The sequence below is a fragment of the Somniosus microcephalus genome, chromosome 10, assembly GCF_052327205.1.
Source record: "Somniosus microcephalus isolate GS21.2 chromosome 10, FLI_Smic_1.0, whole genome shotgun sequence".
Lineage (NCBI taxonomy): Eukaryota > Metazoa > Chordata > Chondrichthyes > Squaliformes > Somniosidae > Somniosus > Somniosus microcephalus.
Genome location: NC_140996.1, coordinates 62,778,383 through 62,804,105, shown reverse-complemented (window position 1 = coordinate 62,804,105; position 25,723 = coordinate 62,778,383). Strand labels below are relative to the sequence as shown.

Sequence of the window (25,723 nt, the reverse complement as noted above, 5' to 3'; positions counted from 1 at the left end):
TGGCTTGGCTAAATCACTAAAAGCTAGTGCACAGGTGCACTTAGTAATCAAAAGGCTAATGGAATGTCGGCCTTTATCTCAAGGGGGATAGGCCTCCAAGGATCTATCCTTAGCCCCCTCCTATATTTCATCTACATGCTGCCCCTCAGCGACATCAGCCAAAAACACCTCAGATTCCACATTTACGCTGACGACACCCAGCTCTTCTTCACCACCACCTCTCTTGACCCATCCACTGTCCCTGATTTGTCACACAGTGTGTTTGTCTGACATCCAATATTGGAAGAGCAGAAATTTCCTCCAATTAAATATTTGAAAAGACTGAAGCCATTGGGCTGGATATTAATTCGGGAGCAGGAAGGGCAGGGGGCTGGGGAGAGGTGTGGTGGGTGGTGGTGGAGCTGCTTTGAGGTGGGGAAACCCGGAATAATGGGTTTCCTGCAAGTCCTTCCAAATTTAACGGCTGGACCTGATTAGCATTTTTTATCTCTGTTTCCCGGCTGCAGCCAGCCAGATTGAGAGTCTGGCTGACTGTCGGGTGGGTAGGCCTTCGACACCAGGCAGCAGCCGGAGAGGAGGGAGAGAGGGATCGGAAAGGGAGGTGTGGGGAGATCGGAGGCCAGAGGCAAAATTGGGATCAGAAGAGTCGAGGGGAGATTGGAAGGGTCGGGGAGTGTCCAATCACAGAGGTTTATTGAAGCAGGTAAACTGGAGTGAACAGATAAGTGGAAAGGCACTTGCCTCCTGGATCCAGCCGTCTTCGCCTCCCTTTAGCCGCCGGGTTTCCCGAGGCCCAGAAAACTCGGCCAGCCAGGGTTAAATTTAAAATAGTTAAATGTGAGGCATACAGCCTCATTATAATAGTTAAATTGCCAACTCGCTTCCTGGAAGTGGGTTGGTTGCCCACCTCCGTTAAAACCAGAAGTGGGCGGGTTGGGGTCGATATTCAGATTTTTAACATTTTAACATCCCACTCGACCCAAACCCACTCGTTTTTGGAGGTTAAAATTCCCCCCATTGTCTATGGCCCACGCTAACAACTCCGTTCCCCAGCCACCGATTCCACCCCCTCCCTGGCAACTGTTTGAGGCTGAACCACAATGTTCGCAGCCTCGGCATCCTATTTGACCCTGAGCTGAGTTTTCAACCCCATATCCTCTGCATCACCAAGACTGCCTGCTGCCACCTCTGTAATAGCGCCTGTCTCCGCCCCTGCCTCAACCCATCTGCTGCTGAAACCTTCATCCATGCCTTTCTTACCTCCCGACTCGTCCAATCCAATGCTTTCCTGGCTGGCCTCCCATTTTCCATCCTCCATAAACCTCACCTCATCCAAAACTCTGCTCTCCGTATCCTAACTTGCACCGAGTCCTGTTCACCCATCACACCTGTGCTTGCTGACCTACATTGGCTCCCGGTCCAGCAACGCCTCAAATTTAAAATTCTCATCGTGTGTTCAAATCTCTCCATGGCCTCGCCCCTCCCTATCTCGGTAACCACCTCCTCAAGCCATCTAACCCTCCGAGAACTCTGCGTTCCTCCAATTCTGGCCTCCATCTACAGTACTGTGTTCAGTTTTGGGCACCGACCTCAGGAAAGATATATTGGCCTTCGAAGGGGTACAGCAAAGATTCACCAGAATGATGCCAGGGTTGAAACATAGAAGAGAGGAGCAGGAGTAGGCCATTCGGCCCCTTGAGCCTGTTCCGCCATTTAATAAGATCATGGCTGATCATCCAAATTCAGTACCCTGTCCCTGCTTTCTCCCCATATCCCTTGATCCCTTTAGCCTTAAGAAATATATCTAACTCCTTCTTGAATATATTTAATAAGTTGGCCTCAACTACCTTCTGTGGTAGAGAATTCCACAGGTACACCACTCTCTGGGTGAAGAAATTCCTCCTCATCTCAGTCCTAAATGGCTTACCCCTTATCTTTAGACTGTGACCCCTGGTTCTGGACTCCCCCGCCATCAGGAACATCGTTCCTGCATCTAGTCTGTCTAGTCCTGTTAGAATTTTATAAGTTTCAATGAGATCCCCTCTCATTCTTCTAAACTCTAGCGAATATAAGCCTAATCGACCCAATCTCTCTTCATACGTCATTCCTGCCATCCCAGGTATCAGCCTGGTGAATCTTCGCTGCACTCCCTCCATGGCAAGGAAATGTTGCATAAACGTGGCTTTTATTCCCTTAAGGTTGAGGGGTGATCTAACTGAGGTATTTGAAATGATTACGGGATTCGATAGGGTAGCTAGAGAAAAACTATTTCCTCTAGTGGGGGAATCTAGAACAAGAAAGGACATAATCTTAAAATTAGAGCTAGGCTATTTTGGAGTAAAATCAGGAAGCACTTTTTCACACAATGGGTAGTGGCAATCTGGTCCTCGCTCCCCCAAAAGGCTGTGGATACTGGATCAATTAAAACTTGCAAGACTGTGATCGATAGATATTTGTTAGGTAAGCTTTTGAAGCAGTTGAGGTGCAGATCAGCCATGATCTAATTGAATGGCTTGAAGGGGTGAATGGCCTACTCCTGTTCCTAATGCTCCTCATGATTTATTAACAGTATTATTTACTGAAGCTATGAGAATATGCAAAATATGAGGTCTACAGATATATTTGTTGTGGCTGTATGCCTTAATAATCTGATAAATACACAACAATGGACTTTGCTACAATGCTTTCTTTGGGGCAATAAATGTTATTTTGGCATGCGTGAACAATAAATTCATCCAGAAAACCCCTGAAGGCAGCCTTCAAATTATCAGGTGCATTATTCTGTTTTTTTTGCATATAGTAACAGAAATGAAAATCTAGTTTCACAAACACACATGGTTAGCTGCTAAGGGTATAACTGGGATAATTTCCCAACTAAATAAATAGTAATCAGATTTAAACAGGTGTGGTAGAGTCACTAAGTACATCATTGTGTTAGCAATTTTTAGTTAACAGAGACCAAAGTGCAGGTGAACACCTGTAAACCAGACGTCAGTGTCATAACACCTCAATGTTTCTTTTACACATTTAATCTAATTGAGAGTGGTTCCCATGAAACAATTATTAATTGTTGTAGACTGCAGATGTTTTCATTGCACAACAAAAGCATATATATACTTTCAGTGTAGTTAGGAAACCATTGTAGAAATAAAGGCAAAGTAATGAATCATTATTTAAATTAGATAAAGCAAAGTGCTTATCCACCAAATATTGTCAGTTGTGTACAGGGCACTTCAATTTGCAGCTTTTATCAGATGATGAGTAATTGCTTTTAAATTGATGTTTGATTATGTTTAATAGAATTTGATGAATACATGCTCTGATTAGCTGGTATTAGTGTACAAAGCCTTTTCAGCACCTGATACTGAGCACATACAACTCCTTGAAGTTCTTATTATTTTGACTATTGTGTGCTTTAACTGCAGGATTACCGGGGTAAATAGAAAGGTATTGATTGTAAGATTTGGGAAGAGTACTACAGCTTCTTTAAACAAGTGTTAACAATGTTCTGAAGTGGTTGTAAAGAGTACATTTAATAAAGGATGTTGATAACTTGCTTTACTCCACTTGCACACTTTTTAAAGCCTCACATGCACAAGGATGTATATGGGCACCATGATAGCTCTCTATTTTCCTCTCTCCTAATTTCTAGTTGTTGAGATTTCTGGCATAGAAATATTGGGGGAAAAATTGGGTTGCTTTGGGCGCTAACGGGGCGCAAAGCAACTAGCGCCCAGGCGCGGTGCCGCTCTCGCGAAATTCAGCGGGTGGTTAGCGGCAGCGCTAACTGGTAGCGCCCCGCTGCACTGCCGGCGATGGTGTAATCGCCGTGCGCAGCACCCCGGCCGCGATCTTCAGGTGCGCCCCCTGACTTACCGCCAGACGCCATGTCCAATGGGGTCAGGGGGGCCTACCTGTGGCCGGGGACGTGCAATTTAAAGGCGAGGTGTGGGGCGGCCATTTTTGTTGCTGGCCACCTGCCAGCACATGCCTACGTTCCCGTACCCGGCCTCCTGAACGCCTCCCCCCCCCTCTTGCTGGGAGTGCTGTCTGCGCTCCAAGAGCCCAGCACTTCTCTTGAGTGCCGGGCTCTTTTGCCGGCACTCCCGATCCCCGGGGGCCCAGCTGGGCCCCGGGTCACACTGCACAAGGCCTCTCCCCTTTAAGAAGGAGAAGAAGGCCTGCAATACCGCGGCGCGACGTGCCGCAGCGCCACTCGCAGCGCCCCAAGAGGGATACGGGGTGCTTCCAGTAGTGCCCCGCTTCCCTCTTGGGGCGCAATCACTCAATTTCCAGCGTGAGGTTACTAATTTTTCCGGGGCGCTAAAAGTAGGGGGGGGGGCTACTCAATTTGTAGCCCATTGATTCCCTGATCTGTATCAATTTTATCCTGTCCCCTGCTGCCCTATTTCTGAAGGAGCTTTCACTGGTCCCTGTACTCCCGTCATGGGCCTCCCCTCTTTTATCAGCCTCATATTTGTTTTGCTCCATTCCCAATTGGTGACTTAAAAACTTTGCAGTGCTTTTGGAGGCATTGTGTATGTGCTTTTCAGTTCTCTATGCATGTATGATTTTTCCTGGCGCTCAATGACATGATCAGCACTTCCAGTGATATGTTCCAAGGTGCAGGAGATGAGAAGACAGTCTGGCCACAGACCGAGAGAAAGAACAACATAAAGGTAGAGGATCAAAACAGTTGATAGAAATCAGCAAGATGAAATAAGGGAACAAATTCAAAAACTTAAGAACTATTGGGAGGAAAAATAATGAAAGGAGAGAAGAGAATTGGGAAATACAGAGAATAAGAGCCAAAAATTAGGAAGTAGGGAACAAAGTGTTGGGGGGAGGGGAACGATTAAGGAGAGTAAGAGTAGTGAGTAGTAGACTGGGAAGACAAATAGAAGGCTGACGTTTCATTGCCACTTCCACATTGATGCAAATTGTCATGTGTTCACTGACATGAAAGTACAACTGTGAAGTAAGGTCCCAATCTGATTCTGAAATACACTACAGCCAAGCAGTGAGAAACCCACTGGGGGGAATTTTCCCAGCCCTGGGGAGGCGGGGCTGCTGGGAAAATGGCAGAAACTGGGAGCGGGTACCGACCCCGCTCCCAACCCGCCTCCGTACCATCTTCCCGGGAGGCGGGTCCGAGGCGGGAAGGGGATTAACAAGATCAATCAAGGGAAAATAGCGTGGGTTGGTCAGACATCGCTGGGGGCGGGAATGAAACCCGAAAACCAGCAGTCCCGCCCCCAACGCGTCTTCATTGAGAAAATCCAGCCCCAGATGCCTATTTCTCACCACTTGAACACTTGAACACGGCAGCAGGTACAGTGTAGCTCCAGGCTATGACTGTGTCGACCAATATTTACTACAAGCCCACTGACTCCCACAGCTACCTGGACTACACTTCCTCCCACCCCGCTTCCTGTAAGGACTCTATTCCATTCTCCCAGTTTCTCCGCCTCCGCCGTATCTGCTCCGACGATGCCACCTTCCACACCAGTGCTTCAGACATGTCTTCCTTTTTCCGCAACCGAGGATTCCCCTCTACCGTGGTTGACACTGCCCTCGACCGTGTCAGTTCTATCTCCCGCACCTCTGCCCTCACCCCTGCCCCTCCCTCCCGGAACCACGATAGGGTTCCCCTTGTCCTCACCTTTCACCCCACCAGCCTCCACATTCAACGGATCATCCTCCGGCATTTCCGCTACCTCCAAAGTGATCCCACCACCAAACGTATCTTCCCCTCCCCTCCCCTTTCAGCATTCCGCAGGGACCGCTCTCTCCGAGACACCCTAGTCCACTCCTCTATCACCCCAAACAGCCCTTCCCCTTCGCCTGGCACCTTCCCGTGCAAGCGGAGGAGATGTAACACCTGCCCCTATACCTCCCCCCTCCCCACTGTCCAGGGCCCCAAACACCCCTTCCAGGTGAAACAGCGATTTACTTGTACTTCTCGCAATCTAGTATACTGTATTCGCTGCTCACGATGTGGTCTCCTCTACATTGGGGAGACCAAACGCAGATTGGGTGACCACTTTGCGGAACACCTCCGTTCAGTCCGTAAGGGTGACCCCGAGCTTCTGGTCTCCTGTCATTTCAATTCACCGCTCCATTCCCACTCGGACCTCACCGTCCTTGGCCTCTTGTACTGTTCCACGGAAGCTCAACGTAAGCTCGAGGAACAGCACCTCATCTTCCGATTAGGCACTTTGCAGCCTTCCGGACTCAATATCGAGTTCAACAATTTCAGATCATAACCTCGGCCCCTATTTCATTTTCACTTATATTTTTCCACTCCTTTCCTTTCCCCCCCCCCCTTTCCTTTTGTTTCTCTCTCACACCTGGCAGCTATCTTTTGCCCTGCCAGTACACTTTACACCTAATCACAGCCTATTACCATCTCGTCTAGCTTCTAATCTCTTTTACTTCTTTTGGTTCTTTTATTCTTTTGTCCGATCGCAGCCCTGCCTTCGACTAGTTCCTTTTCTCTCCAGTTTTGAAGAAGGGTCAAACCCGAAACGTCAACTCAAATTTCTCTCCACGGATGTTGCCTGACTTGCTGAGTTTTTCCAGCATTTTCTGTTGTTATTTCGGATTTCCAACATCTGCAGTATTTTGCTATCGTACTGTGTCATGAGTGTCTGTCAGTTTGCTTTTTTGAATATCTGTCTATTCTCCTTTGTCATTAGTTACATGTACATTCTTCCTCATTGATTAAGACTCCCGGGACCATTTAAGTCAAGACTGGAGTGGGGTGCCATTTCAGAATGGGAACAAGATTTTTTTTGATAATTTTGGTCCTAGAAATAGTAGATGCATTGCTGGTCATCTTCCAAAATTTTATGGACTCTGGCACAGTTCCTATGGATTGGAGGATAGCTAATGTAACCCCAGTATTTAAAAAAGGTGGTAGAGAGAAAACGGGGAATTATAAGCCTGACATCGGTAGTGGGGAAAATGCTAGAGTCCATTATAAAAGATGTAATAGCAGAGCACTTGGAAAACAGTGACAGAATCAGACAAAGTCAACATGGATTTACAAAAGGTAAATCATGCTTGACTAATCTACTGGAATTTTTTGAGGATGTAACTGGTAGAATAGATAAGGGAGAACCAGTGGATTTGGTGTATTTGGACTTTCAGAAGGCTTTCGATGAGGTCCCGCGTAAGAGATTGGCGTGCAAAGTTAAAGCACATGGGATTGGGGGTACGGTACTGACTTGGATAGAGAACTGGTTGGCAGACAGGTAGCAGAGTTGGCAGGCAGTGACTAGTGGGGTACCGCAGGGATCGGTGCTAGGACCCCAGCTATTCACAATATATATTAATGATCTAGACGAGGGAACTAGATGCAATATCTCCAAGTTTGCAGACGACACAAAGCTGGGTGGGCGTGTGTGCTGCGAGGAGGATGCCAAGAAACTCCAGTATGATTTGGACAGGTTGGGTGATTGGGCAGATGCATGGCAGATGCAATATAATGTGGATAAATGCGAGGTTATCCACTTTGGTGGCAAAAACAGGAAGGCAGATTATTATCTAAACAGCAATAGATTGGGAGAAGGGGAAGTGCAACAAGACCTGGGTGTCCTTGTGCACCAGTCGCTGAAGGTAAGCATGCAGGTGCAGCAGGCGGTTAAGAAGGCAAATGGTATGTTGGCCTTCATAGCGAGAGGATTCGAGTACAGGAGCAAGGATGTCTTGCTGCAGTTGTACAGGGCCTTGGTGAGACCACACCTTGAGTATTGTGTGCCGTTTTGGTCGCCTTATCTGAGGAAGGATGTTCTTGCCATGGAGGGAGTGCAGCGAAGATTCACCAGACTGATACCTGGGATGGCAGGAATGACATACGAGGAGAGATTATGTTGATTGGGCTTATATTCGCTGGAGTTTAGAAGAATGAGAGGGGATCTCATTGAAACTTACAAAATTCTAACAGGACTAGACAGACTAGATGCAAGAAGGATGTTCCCGATGGCAGGGAAGTCCAGAACCAGGGGTCACAGTCTAAGGATAAGGAGTAAGATATTTAGGACAGAGATGAGGAGGAATTTCTTCACCCAGAGAGTTATGAACCTGTGGAATTCTCTACCACAGAAGGCATGTTGAGGCCAATTCATTAAATATATTCAAGAAGGAGTTAGATATATTTCTTACGGCTAGAGGGAATCAAGGGATATGGGGAGAAAGCAGGGACAGGGTACTGAATTTGGATGATCAGCCATGATCTCATTAAATGGCGGAGCAGGCTCGAGGGGCCGAATGGCCTACTCCTGCTCCTATCTTCTATGTTTCTATAAGGGCCATGACAAAGATCAGAAACTGCTTGAGGGCCCAAACAACCTATAAACTATGTCACGAGAGATCTGTTAGTGTATATGTTTAGAGATACATTTATTTTCTTTCCAAATAGTGACCAGTAGCTTGCCTACATAGCTCGTCTGACCGTGAAAGCCAGACCCTGGTTTTAGTGGCCAATAATGAGATTATTTGGTGTGCTGAATTCAACTTGAGGGGAAGGAGAAGAACCCTTTGTTGTTTTGTTAATCTTTTAAAAGTGAAAATTTGAGCCAGTAAACAAAATCAATAAATTATCAGTTGTCGTATATGAGCAAAAAATATTTATGGCTACTAATTATGGCTGCAGATCAAGAATATTTGTGTCATGGTTAGAAAAACTCTACTAATGGGCAGAAGTACAAAAATATTACTAAAATTGGGCCTGTGTGATGATGGTCCAGATAAAAATCTCAGACACTTACTGAATTAAATCATTCATGTCATCATACCTGCAAAAAATTAAATCCATGCATGCCAAAAAGCAACTTGGCACATCTAGTAGATAAGGTAATGTTTTTTCTATTTATTTTCTTAAAGGATGTGCGTATATATATATTTTTGTTTATATATTATAAATGATGTTTCATTCTTAAGTTGTTCATTTTTTGGCATCTTAGTGTGATTGGATATTTGTTGTTTTTAAGTAATTGAGTGATTGGTTCATTAACCTCGCTAGGTCAGGTTCAGCGACAGAGACAGTAGTAATTTAAAATAAAAGCAAAATATTGCAGATGCTGGAAAACTGAAATAAAAACACAAAATGCTGGAAAACACTCATCAGGTCAGGCAGTATCTGGAGAGTGAAATGTTTCATGTTGATGACCTTGCATCAGAACTGGGAGATGTTTTTAAGCAAGTACAGAGCCAGGGAAAAGTGAGGGGGGGAGCAGTTGTGAACAAAGGGAAGGTCTGTGATAAGGTGGAAGGCAGGAGAGATTAAATGACAGAAGGGTTGATGGTGGAAGGCAAAAGGAGGTGGCAATGGCACAAGTAAAGAAACAAAAGATGGGTCTAGAGGTGTAAATGGTTACAGCAGAATAGCAGAGAATCTGGCAAGGAGGAGAAGGCTCTCGTGGTTCAAGAATGTAGCGAAGAAAGGCGGGCCAACCCACCGGTTGTGTATCGATAGGGGATCTCCACGCCAAGCACCAGCCCACACCACCTCCACTCCCAGTGGCTCTGGTGCAACCATCCTCCATTTAGCACCTGCTGTCTGAGAAAATGGGAGCAGTGGTTAAGATCTGAAGTTGTTAAACTCATTGTTAAGGCCTGAAGGCTGTAAAGTGCCTAATAAAAAGATGAAGTAAATCAAAGTGGTGCTATGGGTTAGGGATCAAAAGAAAAATAACAAATGCTAGAATTGTGTAAAAGGTCAGTCAACATATGAAAGAGTAAGATAGCAAAATACTGCGGATGCTGGAAATCCGAAATAACAGAAAATGCTGGAAAAACTCAGCAGGCCAGGCAACATCCGTGGAGAGAGAAATAGAGTCAACGTTTCAGTCCTGACGAAGGGTTTCGACCTGAAACGTTGACTCTATTTCTCTCCACGGATGTTGCCTGGCCTGCTGAGTTTTTCCAGCATTTTCTGTTATATATGAAAGAGTAAGCTAGGTTCACATTTCAGGTGCGATCTTTCGTCAGAAGTGGCGTGCAGTTATGATTCTTTGTTCCTCTTGAGTCCCATAAAATGAAACTGGGGATCTTCCAGTTAGTGCAGTGAGTTTACCTGTGTGTAGCTGAGCCATACAAACCAGGAATGTCCCAGGTTCTACTGCTACCCCATTCAAAGATTAAATGTAGTCTGTCGCAGTGCAACAGGAGACAGTAGTCCATGGCTTTCAGTGTATTATTTTGTTGACCAATGTTCCCTCTAAGCTGCGCGGCCTCGCAATGCTCTGAACTCCCGCGCAGCTGGCTCACCGGATTTTAAATGGGAAAACCCTTTAAGAAAAGCCAACAAAATATACATAAGAATTAGGAGCAGTAGAAGGCCATACGGCCCTTCGAGCCTGCTCCACCATTCAATAAGATCATGGCTGATCTTCGTCCTCAACTCCACTTTCCTGCCCGATCTCCATATCCCTTGATTCCTCTAGAGTCCAAAACACTATCTATCTCAGCCTTGAATATACTCAATGATTCAGCATTCACAGCCCTTTGGGGCAGAGAATTCCAAAGATTCACAACCCTCTGAGCAAAGAAATTCCTCCTCATCTCAGTCTTAAATGGCCTACCCCTTATCCTGAGACTATTCCCCCTAGTTCTAGACACTCCAGCCAGGAGAAACCACCTCTCCGCTCTATACCCTGTACCCTCAGAATCTTATATGTTTCAATGAGACCACCTCTAATTATTCTAAACCCCAGAGAGTATGGCCTAGAAATTGAGTTTGCCTCCGCCAGGGCTGTAGCGCCCGAAATTTAGCGCCAGCGTTAATTGCCGCTGCGCCTGCCAAAAATTCAGCTGCGCCGCGCCCAGACGGCTGCGGGCGCTAATGGAGGGTGTCAGCGCCTCGCAATGGGCACTGAATGCAGGTTTGCGGCGCTAATCCCCCGCTGTGGCACCCGATGCGGTGCGGCAGGCTGGGGTACTGCAGGCCTCCTCCTTCTGTTAAGGAGGAGCTGCCTGCAGCCGACCGCTGGCCGGTGGAATCGCACGAAAAATGAGCCCGGCACCTCGGAGAAGTGCCGGGCTCGAGGCCCACACACATCTGTGCCGCGGGGGGGGTGGTGGAGGAGTCCGGGGAGGGAGGTGCGGGCAGGCGGCCGCCGGGAAAGCGGCCGGCCGCCGCGCCACCTTAATGCGCCGGCGCTAAGTCCAGCAAGAAACTTTTGAAAAATCGTTGGTTGCGGCTGCCACGGGCGAGGCGGCCGCAACTGAATTTCGGCGTCCGGCCACATTACCACGGCAACCGGGGCGCTGCGCACACCGATGACGTCATCGGTGCCGGCGCAGCGCTACCGGCTAACGCCGATGGTAGGGCCCAAATCAATTTCCGAAGCGGCTATAATTCCGGCGCAAGGCCCTCTAGCGCCTCTAATTGGGCGCTAACCCCACTCAATTTCTAGGCCTATAGGCCCAATCTACTCAACCTTTCCTCATAGGACAACCCTCTCATCCAGGAATTCTGAGGGGGATTGATAGGGTGGATGCTGAGCGGATGTTTCCCCTAGTGGGGGTATCTAGAACTAGCGGGCATAGTTTCAGAATAAGGGGCCGCCCATTTAAGACGGCGATGAGGAGGAATTTCTTCTCTGAGGGTCGTGAATCTTTGGAATTCTCTACCCCAGAGAGCTGTGGAGGCGGAGTCATTGAATATATTCAAGGTGGAGATTGACAGACATTTGAACTACAAGGGAGTCAAGGACTATGGAAAGAGAGCGGGAAAGATTGGATCAGCCATGATCTTATTGAATGGCGGAGCAGGCTCGAGGGGCCGATTGGCCTACTCCTGCTCCTGTTTCTTATGTAATTGGTTTTGTTTAAATTTAAGACTCTAGTTTCGGACTTAAGTATCTCGCTGTCAAACGCAAGGTGAAATTCTATCATATACATGTATGGCACTAATGGACATGAAAAGTGAAATCCCATTGCAGAGCTCCTTCATTCAACTAGCAGGTTAAGGTAATACTCCCTTTTCCTGACACTGCTCAGAGTTTTCAAATATTATACCCTAGTGCATTTCCTTTATGTAGTTGCTAGCAGAGCCCTACATTATTCTATCTAACAAATCACAAAAGTTACTAGTTTCTTATGGACCAAAGGCCCAGGGCAAAATGCGACCAGGCACCGGACAACCAAATTGAGGTTTAAGTGCATTGTACATTGCTCCCATCTTCGAGGGCACACGCTCAGGGGGCAAGTTGAGAGTCATTCCATCTGTTCTACAGCTGCTTCCTAGGCCTCTGTCAATTCATTTCCAGTCAAAAGCATATTCATGGTTGCCGCATTGAGTAATCCTCACACATCATCTAAATATTATCACTAGATTTAACTGCAGCACACACCTTTGTCAGAACAATTCTGACAACGGGTGTTACATAAGAAATAAGAGCAGGAGTAGGCCATACGGCCTCTTGAGCCTGCTCCGCCATTCGATAAGATCATGGCTGATCTTTGACCTCAACTCCACTTTCCCGCCCGATCTCCATATCCCTTGATTCCCCTAGAGTCCAAAAATCTATCGATCTCAGCCCTGAATATACTCAACGACTCAACATTCACAGCCCTCTGGGGCAGAGAATTCCAAAGATTCACAACCCTCTGAGTGAAGAAATTCCTCCTCACCTCAAGTCCTAAATGACCGACCCCTTATACCTGAGACTATGCCCCCTAGTTCTAGACTCTCCAGCCAGGCGATCAGCCTCTCAGCATCGAGCTTGTCAAACCCGCTCAGGATCTTTGGGGCGTCCCGAGGTTGGGAAAAGGCGCTATATAAATGCAAGGTGTTTTTTCAACATGCATTTCAACCCGTTAATTTCCAATTTAACCTGCTTTGCTATTGGGCACTTTTGTGGCCCGTGACCCACAAATTTGAAAGTTCTTTCAAACACTTGAGCTATCTTCCCACTCCATACAGGTCTGTGCCAACTGATATGCAAAAATCAGGTATGGAAATCTGGCTATTTACAAACACACTGTACAGGATGCTATTTTACAGACAAATATTTGGGCAGTGTAGCTGAGCACTTCAAATAAATGGTTGAAGTGACGGTGTTGGGTCCTTATAGGATATTGGAAGAGAACACATGCAGCACTGCCTACCTGTGTTATAAAGACATTTTCATGTGTGTGCTTAGGTTGTGGGGTAACCATGCTCTATCAGCCTAGGCTATACTCTTACAGTCGTATTCAAAGAATGAGGAAAACCTGCAAAGGTTTTCTATCTTTCTTTATCATTGAGCTGAATGTAAACTTATTTTCAAATTATTCCAAAATGTTTTTGTTGCTGAATTTTGAATTATGAATTCAGTCAATATTTGAAAATACAGCATTCTGATTAACCATTGTGCATTCAAAGTTTGTTTGAGCCCATTAAGGAGATATTTACAAGAGACACCAACATGTGACTGGGTATAAGCCAGTTGCCATCTTCAGCATATCAGCAACAATTGAAAATTCTCAGCTGGGAATGTTATTCCTAGATTGTCCTATTTGTTTTGGATGTTGTTAAGTCACTTGCCAAAAGGTGGTGCTTTTTTAAACTTCTGGATAATGATTTCCTATGAGGGCTATATTGAAATCATAAAGTAGGTGAGTCATATGAATGATTTAGAAAGAGTATTGTAACTGTAAAAATTATTCTAAATTTTTGCTATAGTTTTTTTTATTCCTTGCAGGTCGGATCCTGAACCGTTTCGCAAAAGACATTGGCCACCTGGATGACTTGCTGCCTTATACTTCCATGGACTTTTTACAGGTAATTCAGTCATCAGAGCTCATGAATTGTACATTGTGTGATCATTTTATGGACCACTGAGCAGTCTTTGCTGCTGAAGTACTGTGATCACAAAACAATTACTTTCCAAGCAATAACTCTTCTAACAAAGTTAAACGTTGGTTTAATAAAAGTGTCTGCACATCAGAGGAGGGTGTGGTTGTAATTTTATGATGCACCAAAGCAACAGTGAAAATTTAATGCCAAGAATAATTGCTGTATAGGAGTGGCCTCAGACCTCTTGCTATCATGCTATGTCCACAGTATCTGCATACTTTGTAGCTTGTTGTTCATTTGCCTTCCAGTAATTTGGAGCACATCCAGGTAGTGTTTTGAAATGTGGCAACAATCAGCTGTCACGAAGGACTATGAAGACGAGCCAAATCATGAGTGTATGACCACAAAGGACCAAAAGTTTACTGATTGTAGGAAGTATGGTGTGGTTGCTTCAGATGGGAAAAAAGGATGGTGCTTGATTAAATAAGCAGTCTAATGTTAATGTAAAAAATGTAAAGGTGAGGTTTATTTGAAAGCAAGTCAAACCTTAATACTTGATAAAGCAGTAAGTTTCTTTATCCAGGACATGACTGTTCCTTTACTACAGGCTATATTTTTTTGTTAAGCAATTACTCTGTGTACAAGAATGCTTAGGTAATCATTTCCAAACCTCCAGTAATGCTGGTGGTAATTTCCCAACACAATCTCTATTCATGACAAGGCATTAGGCAGTCAACTTGCTAAAAATACAGATCTGACAAAGTGTTAAACTACAGATCTGACAAAGGGCAGCACGGTGGCATAGTGGTTAGCACTGTTGCCTCACAGCGCCAGAGACCCGGGTTCGAATCTGGCCTCGGGCGACTGTCTGTGTGGAGTTTGCACATTCTCCCCGTGTTTGCGTGGGTTTTCTCCGGGTGCTCCGGTTTCCTCCCACAGTCCAAAGATGTGCGGGTTAGGTTGATTGGCTATGATAAATTGACCCTTAGTGTTAGGGGGATTAAATAGGTGGGGTTACAGGGATAGGGTGGGATATGTGTTGGGGTTACGGGGATCGGGTGGGATATGTGTCGGTGCAGGCTCGATGGGCCGAAATGGCCTCTATCTGCACTGTGGGGTTTCTGTGATTCTGTGAAAATAGTAAAACACTGCAGATGAAGTACTATTTATTGCTATTATATTTTGTGTCTGTTAGTTGATTGCAAGCCAGCTCTTCAGCATCATAATTCATGATGAACTGACCTGGTTTACTCTCCCAGGAGGATTTCACCCATCTGAACACAGCCCATAGTAGGAACACTAGAACACAATAGGTGCTGCACTGGTATCCTTATACTGCATGTAGTGTAACCCTCAGTAGAAATGAGACAAGATGATGCAGCAAATAGATAGCAGAAGGCAATCACTGCTCCAACAGATTAATTAAAATTGAGAAAATCAAATTTTTGGGGTATCCATTTTAGAAATATACAGGTTCTCGTCAAGTTATAGTTTATAATATAACTCATGGTATGTATGATAATGAATGTGGTAAAATATTTTTTTCAGTTGTATAACTCCATATTACTCACCGTGTAAAATGTTTTATTTTACAAAGTCATAAGACCCCCAAATCACTATGCCTGAACTGCAGTGGAGCCCTTTGATTATCCAGTCAGATTTGCTAGCCAAACTTGTTGTATACTGGCCTTTTGAAAGCATTTTATTATGCCAGGTTATTCCAGTGTTCCCACTTTCTCCCCAAGGGCACTGAATGGTTGGTTAGAATGGTTACAGCACAGAAGGAGGCCATTCGACCCGTCGAGCCCGTGCCAGCTCGTGCAAGAGCACTTCAGCTAGTCTCACACCCCCGCCCTTTCCCCGTAGCCCTGCAATTTTTTTTCCTTCAGGTACTTATCCAATTCCCTTTTGAAAGCCACCATTGAGTCTGTCTCCACCTCCCTCTCAGGCTGTGCATTCCGGATCCTAATCACTCACTGGGTAAAAAAAGTTTTTCCTCATGTCACCTTTGGTTCTTCTGCCAATTACCTTAAATCTGTGTCCTCTGGTTCTCGACCCTTCTGCCAATGGGAGCAGTTTCTCTCTATCTACTCTGTCTAGACCCTTCATGATTTTGAACACCCTCTATCAAATCTGCTTTCAACCTTCTCTGCTCTAAGGAGAACAACCCCAGCTTCTCCAGTCTATCCACGTAACTGAAGTCCCTCACTCCTGGAATCATTCTTGTAAAACTTTACTGCACCCTCTCTAAGGCCTTCACATCCTTCCTAAAGTATGGTGCCCAGAATTGGACACAATACTCCAATTGAGGTCGGACCAGTGTTTTATAAAGTTTCATCATAACTTCCTTGCTTTTGTACTCTGTGGGCAGGATTTTCATTGGGCCGTGGAGGCGGGATTGGAGGTGTGTGGCGGGTTAAAATCTCCAACTCGGGGGGCACAAACCCATCCCGCCCCCAACCCGCCTCCATGCCAGTTTCAAAGGAGACAGATACCCGACCTGTGCTGGGACCCGCCTCCCCAAGGCAGGAAGGGGATTAGTGCCAATTAACTGCCTGTTAACAGGTAGTTAACAGGCAGTTTTTAGTCTAATCCCTATTTTTATTGCTGAAGTGTGGGATTCCCGACGGCTCCAAACCACGCCAAGTTAGCGAGGTGGACAGTTGGGCTTGGAGGGTTCGAGATGTCCGGTGTTCAGGTGAGTGATGGGTGCATGAGTGAAGAGGTAAGTGTGTTTGGAGTGTGTAAAGTGTTTAAAGAAGTTTTACTTACATTTACTTACCTTTACAGCCTTCCTTCCCTCAGGTCTTGGGAGTCCCTCATCTCACCGGCACGAAAGCAGAATGGCCGCAAGCTGTCAAAAGTTGCAACATTCAGCTTTCTGTTCTGGAGAGATCTCTAAATTGGCCTGAGAGGAAGGAATTAACTTGGAGTACAGATTGTCAGTGTTTGACAGCTTCAAACAGCTGTCAAATGTTGATATTTCATCTGTCAAAAGCTCTTGACAGATGAAATGTCAATCTGTGACGTCACCTGTTGCCGGGTGGCCCTTAATTGGCCTGCTGAGCCCGCTGGGCGGGCTCAACAAGGTCAATCAAGTCAAAATCGCGTGGGTTGGCTGCAACTCGATGGAGGCGGGACTACAACCCCAGAAGTTGTAGTCCCGCCTCCTACACGCCTGCTCAATGAAAATCCAGCCCTGTGTCTCTATTTATGAACCCCAGGATCCCTTATGCTTTTTTAACCGCTTTCTCAACCTGCCCTGCCACCTTCAACGATTTGTGCCCATATACCCCCCAGTCTCTCTGTTCATGCACCCCCTGTACAATTGTACCCTTTAGTTTATATTGCCCCTCCTCGTTCTTCCTACCAAAATGTATCACTTCGCACTTTTCTGTGTTAAATTTCATCTGTCATGTGTCCGTCCATTCCACCGGCCTGTCTATCTCCTCTTGAAGTCTATCACTATCCTCTTCACTGTTCCAAGTTTTGTGTCATCTGCAAATTTTGAAATTGTGCCCTGCACACCCAAGTCCAAGTCATTAATATATATCAAGAAAAGCAGTGGTCCTAGTACTGACCCCTGGGGAACACCACTGTATACCTTCCTCCAGTCTGAAAATCAACCGTTCACCACTACTCTCTGTTTCCTGTCACTTAGCCAATTTCATATCCATTCTGCTACTCTCCCTTTTATTCCATGGGCTTCAACTTTGCTGGCAAGCCTATTATGTGGCATTTTATCAAACGCCTTTTAGAAGTCCATATACACCACGTCAACCGCATTGCCCTCATCAACCCTCTGTGTTAAACATCATCAAAAAACTCAATTAAGTTAGTTAAACACGATTTGCCTTTTAACAGATCCATGCTGGCTTTCCTTAATTAATCCACACTTGTCCAAGTGACTGTTAATTTTGTCCTGGATTATCGTATCCAAAAGCTTCTCCACTACCGAGGTTAAACTGACTGGCCTGTAGTTGCTGGGTTTATCCTTACACCCTTTATTGAACAAGGGAACAAGGGTGTAACGTTTGAAATTCTCCAGTCCTCTGGCACCGCCCCCCCCCCCCCCCCCCCCATATCTAAGGCGGATTGGAAGATTATGGCCAGTAGCTCTGCAATTTCTAACCTTACCTCCCTCAGCATCCTAGGATGCATCCCATCCGGTCCTCCTGACCTATTTACTTTAAATATAACCAGCCTTTCTAGTACCTCCTCTTTACCAATTTTTATCCCATCCAGTATCTCAACTACCTCTACTTTCACTATGACTTTGGCAGCAGCATCTTCCTTGGTGAAGACAGATGCAAAGTACTCATTTAGCAACTCAGCCATGCCCTCCGCCTCCATGCGTAGGTCTCCTTTTTGGTCCCTATTCGGCACAACCCCTTCTCTTACTGCCCATTTACTATTTATATGCCTATAGAAGACTTTTGGATTCCCTTTTATGTTAGCTGCCAATCTATTCTCATACTCTCTCTTTGCCCCTCTTATTTCCTTTTTCACTTACCCTCTGAACTTTTTATATTCAGCCTGGTTCTCACTTGTATTCTCAACCTGACATTTGTTATACGCCCCCTTTTTCTGCTTCATCTTACTCTCTATCTCTTTCATCATTCAGGGTGCTCTGGCTTTGGTTACCCTAACTTTCCCCCTCATGGGAATGTACCTCGACTGTACCCGCACCATCTCCTCTTTAAAGGCAGCCCATTGTTCGATTACAGTTTTGCCTGCCAATCTTTGATTCCAATTTACCCGGGCCAGATCCATTCTCAACCCACTGAAATTTGCCTTCCTCCAATTAAGTATTTTCACTCTAGATTGCTCCCTGTCCTTTTCCATAGCTAATCTGAACCTTATGATACCATGATCACTATTATCACTGACTCCTACTGGAGTACAGCATCATGGGCATCAGTCACCCTCCAGTACCTTGTCCACGTGGCCCTTCATGTGCAAGTCTGGACAGTGAGCTATTCAACTGTGACTTTTAAAAGGCCAACTTCAAAGGAATGACTGATGGAGTAAAGTAAATGAGCTAGTGGTGTTTTGCTGAACAGTGCCTCAGTTGAGAAAGAGTTGAAGACAAGACTATTACACTGAATAACCATGAACCATAGAAAATTTGAGTGTAAACTAAAGAGGTGATCCCCAAAATGAATGAAAATTAAAATGGGAAAAAAAGAGGAAAACTAGGTATACAAAGCTGACTGGTCAATGGTGGAGGAACAGGTGAAATAATTACCCTCCAAGTAATAAATGACCTCCCTATTCTTCCTACCAAAATGTAATACCTCACATTTATCTGTGTTGAACTTCATTTGCCAATTATATGTCCATTCTGCAAGTTTATTAATGTCCTCCTGTAATTTGTTGCAGTCCTCCTCAGTATTGACTATCCCCCCCCCCCCCAAATTTGGTGTCATCCGCAATTTTAGAAATTGTGTTTTTGATTCCTAAGTCTAAATCCTTAATGTAAATTGTGAACCGCAGTGGTCCCAGCACTGATCCTTGTGGAACACCACTACCCACCGTCTGCCACTGTGAATAGCTACCCTTTACGCCTACTCTCTGCTTTCTGTCCTGAAGCCAGCCAGCAATCCATTCTGCTACACATTCTCTGACCTTGTTCATCAGTCTATTATGGGGTACCTTATCGAAGGCCTTTTTAAAGTCCAGATAAATTACATCTACTGCATTACCATTGTCTACTCTCTCTGTTACCTCTTCAAAAAATTCAATAATTCATTAAGGTTGGTGAAGCAAGACGCTCCCTTTTGAAATCCAGGACGTCCCATAGCACTTTACAACCAATGAAGTACTTTTGAAGTGTAGTCACTGTTATAATCTGGAAAGGTTCCATGGGACAGGAGGCAAGTAAATCTGTTTTTAAAACAAAAAACTATGAATCCAGGTAATTACAGGCCCATTAACCAAAAACAGGGAAAGTAATGGAAATTATTCTAAGGGTTAGGCTGGAGGAGTAGCTGTGTCACAATAACAAAGAAACAGGCAGAAATAATTTAGAAAAAGAAGATTCTGCATGAAAATCCTCTGGCATCTTTGAGAATGATAAGGTTAAATCTGATACTGTTGGATTTTCAGAAAGCTCTTCAAAACTTGCACATGGAAAACTTCTAATTAAAGTAAAAGCCTTTGGAACCTTGGAAAGAACATGGGAAATAGTTGTCACCTATATCAGTAATATTTGAAGAATCACATCTGCATTCACTTGCTGTCTGCACCATTTGACTTCCTGTTGTACATTTTGTTTCAACTTTTTCCTATTTGTGGTCCGGCAGGGTGCACAATCGCTGGTCGCTTTGAAACCGATTTCTTTATTCAATTATTTCTCAACAGACTTCTGAGCTGCCATCTGGATTTTCTTTTTCTCTAGCAAGAAAGTTGCTTTTAAATTTCAAGTTTTAATCTGAAGATTTTTGTTTCTCACATTGAATATTAATCATTTAAGTTTTTTCCTGTAAGTTTTTTTTTCTACTTTTAGTCCTCATAGGCCAGCGACTCTGCCACTCCCCCACTTCCCTCTCCTTCACCACATTCCTTTCCCCTCATCAGCCCTCTTTCCTACCCCCTCCCTCTCCCCATTTCCTCTCCTTCCTCCCTTGCTGTTCTAGTTCTCACCTCCTTCTCCCTGCTCCATCGCTCCCTATTCTTCTCCTCCCCTCTGTCCTCCTTTCTCCTCCCCTTCCACCCTATCCTACATGGCCTTTCCCATAATGGTGTCACTGCTTCCATCACTGAGGCCTGCTCAACCTTCCCCTCACCCTGAACTCTAACACTTCTCAACCTTCTCCTTTTCCCCTTCGAGGCTTCTAAACTTCCTCCACGTTTCACTTCCTTCCCCAGCCTCTAACTCTGTTGTACCTTCCTGCTCTGGCCTCTTCTGCCCTCTAGTACCGCAGTCCTCGCTCTGTCCTGGTCTAAGTATCCCCCCAGCCCAACCCTGCTCATTTGAAGTGTGCATTTAGTCTCTTCTCTGTGTGTAACACTACAGATTAATTAGTGCTATTTCTGCGTGCACTTCCTTGTCACGTTTTTCAACTAATAATTCCAGTGTCCAGGCGGGAGGGTGTAATTACAGCATGACAAGTTTACATTGCGCAGTTTCCATTGTAGAAGTGGACATAGGAATTGGCAACCTGTGAGGATGATTTCAGGAGGACTTAAGACAGGTTAGCAGAAGGGGTAACTAGGCACCAGATCATGTCAGTTCTGATGATGGATTATTGACATTTTGAGTGTGCAACCCATGTTTTCTATATACAGGGACTGATTAACCTGCTGTGTATTATAGCATTTGTTGTTTTTATTTACAGTTATTTAAATTTTGGAGTGATAAGTGGAAAAGGCCATAAAATAAAAATGGGACGGTGGGTTTTATACATAGGAGCATTTAATTTAAAAGCAAGGAAGTGATGTTGAATTTATACAAGACATGGAGTCAGACACAGTTGGAGTATTGCATGTAGTTCTGGGCATCCCATTATAGGAAGGTTTTTTATATTGAAAAGGTGCAGCAAAGATTCACTAAAATATAGTAAACAGTGAGGAGGATAGTAGCAGACTTCAGGAGGGCATAGACAGACTGGTAAAATGGGGCAGATAAAATTTAATGCAGGGAAGTATGAAGTGATGCATTTTGAAAGGAAGAATATAGAGTCATATGGCCGCGATTTTATGCTTCGAGGCGGCTTGGGAGCAGGTCAGCTGCCTTCCGGGTTCCAGTCCTGCCCCCAACTACATCCGGCCCACAGATGTCATTTTACGTCAATTGGTCTTGTTAAGCTCACCCTGCGGGCTTGCCGGCCAATTAAGAGGAAGCCAGTGTCAGGTGACGTCATTTGATGACGCGTCATCTGCCGGTTTCCTTAAAGGGACCACACACTTTTTTTAACAGTTGATTTTTCAGTGTTTGACAGCATTGAGGTGCTGCTAACACTGACAATCACTGTACAAAGGTGAGCTCTTGCACCCAGGCTTTCCAGTGACTCCCTCCTTAGGCTCGAACAGATGGCAGCTGCAGGTGAGGTTAGAGAAGCGATCTGTCACTGGTGAGAGAGCTTCTCCCAATGAGGTGGGACTACACATAGGGGTCGATTTTCCTGGAGCCGTCAGGCAGGGTTTCAGGCGTGTGGGGGGGAAAATCCCGAAATCGGGGGTCCCGCCCAAAACCCGCCTCCACGTAAGTTTCAGGGGAGGCGGGAAGGGATTAGTGCCAATTAACTGCCTGTTAACAGGTAGTTAACAGGCAGTTTTTAGCCTAATCCCTATTTTGAGGGGTGTCATGTGGGATTCCCGACGGCTCCAAACCACGCCAGGTTGGAGCAGGCGGGCCGTCGGGTTGAAGGACTTGGAGGGGTCGCGATGTCGATGTTCAGGTGAGTGATGGGTGCATCAGTGCAAAGGTAAGTGTGTTTGGTGTGTCTAACGTGTGTAAAGAAGTTTAAATTACCTGTACTTACCTTAACAGCCTTTCTTCCTCTAGGTTTCGGGAGTCCATCACTCAGCTGGCACTGAAAGCAAAATGGCTGCGAGCTGTCAGCGTTCATTGCCGGTGAGACTTCTAACTGAGCCTGTGTAGAAGGACTCAGGTTAGAAGTCAGACTGTCAGTGTTTGACAGCTTCAAACAGCTGTGAAACACTGATATTTCATCTGCCAAGACCTCTTGACAGATGAAATTTCAGTCTGTGACGTCACCTGTTGCCGGGTGGCCCTTAATTGGCCTGCTGAGCCCGCTGGGCGGTCTTAACAAGGTCAATCAAGGGAAAATCGCGTGGATTGGCTGAACGTCGATGTAGGCGGGACCAAAACCTGAAAGTTGTAGTCCCGCCTCCTTCCCGACAGCTTTATGAAAATCTACCCCCTACAGTTCAAAACTTGTTACCTACAGAAAAGTCTAAATGCATTAAAAATGAATTTTCCAACATTTCCTTACCTCTGAAACTCACCAGTGCACCATTGGATCCCTCACACCACTTCTGCAGCTGTCATCAATGCATAAACATTACAGCAGACTCACAACACGCCACACTTACCCGGCGTGGTGACCGGACGTCGGGAAGCCCGCAGTAATAAGTGTCAAAATTGGAAAAAGCCTGTTAACGACCCATTAACAAGCAGTTAACTGGCTATAATGCTCTTCCCGCTGTTGGGTGTCGGGTCCATGCTCAAATCGGGGACCCGACACTTGGGAAGATTGATTGGAGGCGGGTTGACAGCGGGTTCCTGATCCGCTGTCAGACTTTGCAATTTTGCCAGATGTCCCGCCTCCAAACCCGCCCCCTGAGCGCCGGCAAAATTACAGCCATAGAGTCATAATGGCACAGAAAGAGTCCATTTGGCCCATCGAGTCCGTGCCGGCTCTCTGCAGAGCAATCCAGTCAGTCCCATGCCCCTGCTCTATCCCCGTAGCCCTGCAAGTTTATTTCCCTCAAGTGCCCATCCAGTCTCCCCTTGAAAACATTGAGTGTCTCCGCTTCCACCACTTCTGTCAGCAGTGAGTTCCAGGTCCTCACCATCGCTGCGTAAAAAAGTTTTTCCTCACATCTCCCCTGTATCTCTTGCCCAAAACCTTACGGGGGAGAAATTGAGTTGCGCCCCTTTGGGGCGCTAACTTCGCCAGGCTTTTAGCGCCCCAGAAAAATTAGCGCCCCTGCGGCCAAAATTGAGTGGTAGCACGCCAAGAGGGAAGCGGGGCGCTAACGGAAGCGCCCCGCCTCCCTCTTGGGGTGCTGCGAGGGAATATCGCAGGCCTTCTTAAAGGGGAGGGGCCTTGCGCAGTGCAACCCAGGGCCCAGCTGGGCCACCGGGGATCGGAGTGTTGGCAAAAGAGCCCGGCACTCAAGAGAAGTGCCGGGCTCATGGAGCGCAGCCGGCACTCCGCGGGGGGGGAGTCAGGAGGCCGGGGACGGCAGAGGAGGCAGGTGCTGGCAAGTAGCCAGCAACAAAAATGGCCGCCCGGCACCTCGCCGGTTCCAACCCGCTGTCAAAAATAACAACTTTCCCACCCGACCTGCCACCGATTTCGCCCACTACCACCCTGGAAAATTCAGCCTGTTATCTCTGCTTCTCTCTCCACAGATGCTGCCTGATTTGCTGAGCATTTCCAGCATTTTATCATTAAACTGATTGGGAGGAGGTTGACCGGGCAGGCCGTGTGTGGCCATGTGAGAGTTATCTTGCTTTTCTAGCTGTCCCTCCACATTAACAGGTAGATGCCACTGTCATGGCTGCACTGGAGCAGCTTGGCTCGGGGAGCCTGCGTGTGAGAATGTCTGGGTCTAATTACACATTGCTGAGACTTTGAATTACTCTCCAGCAGGCAGGATCAAATTGCACATTCCAGACAAACTGTTGATTGGTCCCCTTGGAGAACAAGACACAATCAGAAATCTGGTCCAACCCACTAGTGGTGTAAATAAACATAGCCATAAAGAGAGGCATAGAGTACAAAAACAAGGAAGTTATGTTAATCTTTATAACTCATTGGTTAGGCCTCAGCTGGAGTATTGTGTTCAATTCTGGGCACCATACTTTAGGAAGGATGTCAAGGCCTTGGAGAGGGTGCAGAGGAGATTTACTAGAATGGTACCAGGGATTGAGGGACTTCAGTTATGTAGAGAGAGTAGAATACCTTGATTTGTCCTCATTAGAGCAGAGGGTTAAGGGGAGATTTAATAGAGGTGTTGAAAATTTAGAGGGGTTTTGATCGAGTACATGGGGAGAAACTGTTTCCACTAGCAGGTGGGTTGGTAACCAGAGGGCACAGATTCAAGGTAATTGGCAAAAGAACCAGAGGGGAGATGAGGAGAACTTTTTTTTACGCAGTAATTTGTTGTGATCTGGAATGCGCTGCCTGAAAGGGCGGTGGAAGCAGATTCAACAGTAACTTTCAAAAGGGAATTGGATAAATACTTAAAAGGAAAAATTTACAGGGGAGTGGGACTAATTGGTAATTCTACCAAAGGTCGGGCACAGGTGCGATGGGCCAAATGGCCTCCTGTGCTGTATGATTCTAGAAAGTGATGCCAGGAATTAGAGATTATACTTATTAAGACAGCCTCTGAAAATTGGCGGTGGGAATTTTTACTGGAACAGAGAAGGTTAAAGCGGGGATCTAATCGAGGTTTTCAAAATTCAAGAAGTTTTTGAGAGGGTAAACAGTGAGAGGTTGTTCCGATTCGTTGGCAAATCAGTAAACAGGGAGCATAAATTGAAAATTATCACTAGAAGATTGAAATGGGAAATAAGTCCTATCTAATTGAAATGGACAGCACTGAAAGTAACATATAATTTGCCTCTTTCAGCTCAACATCACCAAGACTAAAACATTCTGTCTGGCTCCTGCCAGAAATTTGGTGTGTCAGATGCTGATTCCATCACCCTCTCCTGTAATTCACTCAGACTGAAGCTGTGGTTCCACAATCTCAATGCCCTGCTTCACCCTAATCTGAGCATCAAAGCTGATAGCTGGTCCATCACCAAGACCACTTACTTCCACTTCTGCCCACTTATGTCCCTACCTCACCCTCACCTCTGCAGATAAGCTCAACATCTTTGTCATCTTGAGGCTCATTTTTCTTTCAACAGTTATCTTCTCGCCTCCTCATGTCCACCTTATACAAATTTCAACTCCACTAGGGCTCATATTCTATTCTCCATAAAGTCCAATGCACGCATCACCACTGTCCTCGCTATTGTCTACTGGCTCCCTATCCCCCAGCTCATCAGAATCCTCAACCATGTCTTCAAATTCCTCCATGGCCTCACGTTAGCCTACCTCTGCAATCTTCCCTATTCCACAACACACTGTCGACCCTTCTGATTGTGATGTACTCTGTACCCTCCCTCCTCCCCTCCCTGCCCACCTCAAATACTCTTCGGACACGAAAACGGCACACCCAGCCCATTCG

At 45.8% G+C, this 25,723-nt stretch overlaps 1 protein-coding gene across 1 annotated transcript in view; it reads left to right on the top strand.

The window, feature by feature from the left end:
- abcc4 (ATP binding cassette subfamily C member 4 (PEL blood group)) overlaps positions 1–25,723 on the top strand; it is a 516,746-nt gene that overhangs the window by 289,553 nt on the left and 201,470 nt on the right. Inside the window, exon 20 of the mRNA XM_085999895.1 lies at positions 13,692–13,771. Within this exon, the coding sequence (XP_085856021.1) occupies positions 13,692–13,771 (80 nt within the window). The remainder of the gene's footprint in view (positions 1–13,691; positions 13,772–25,723) is intronic.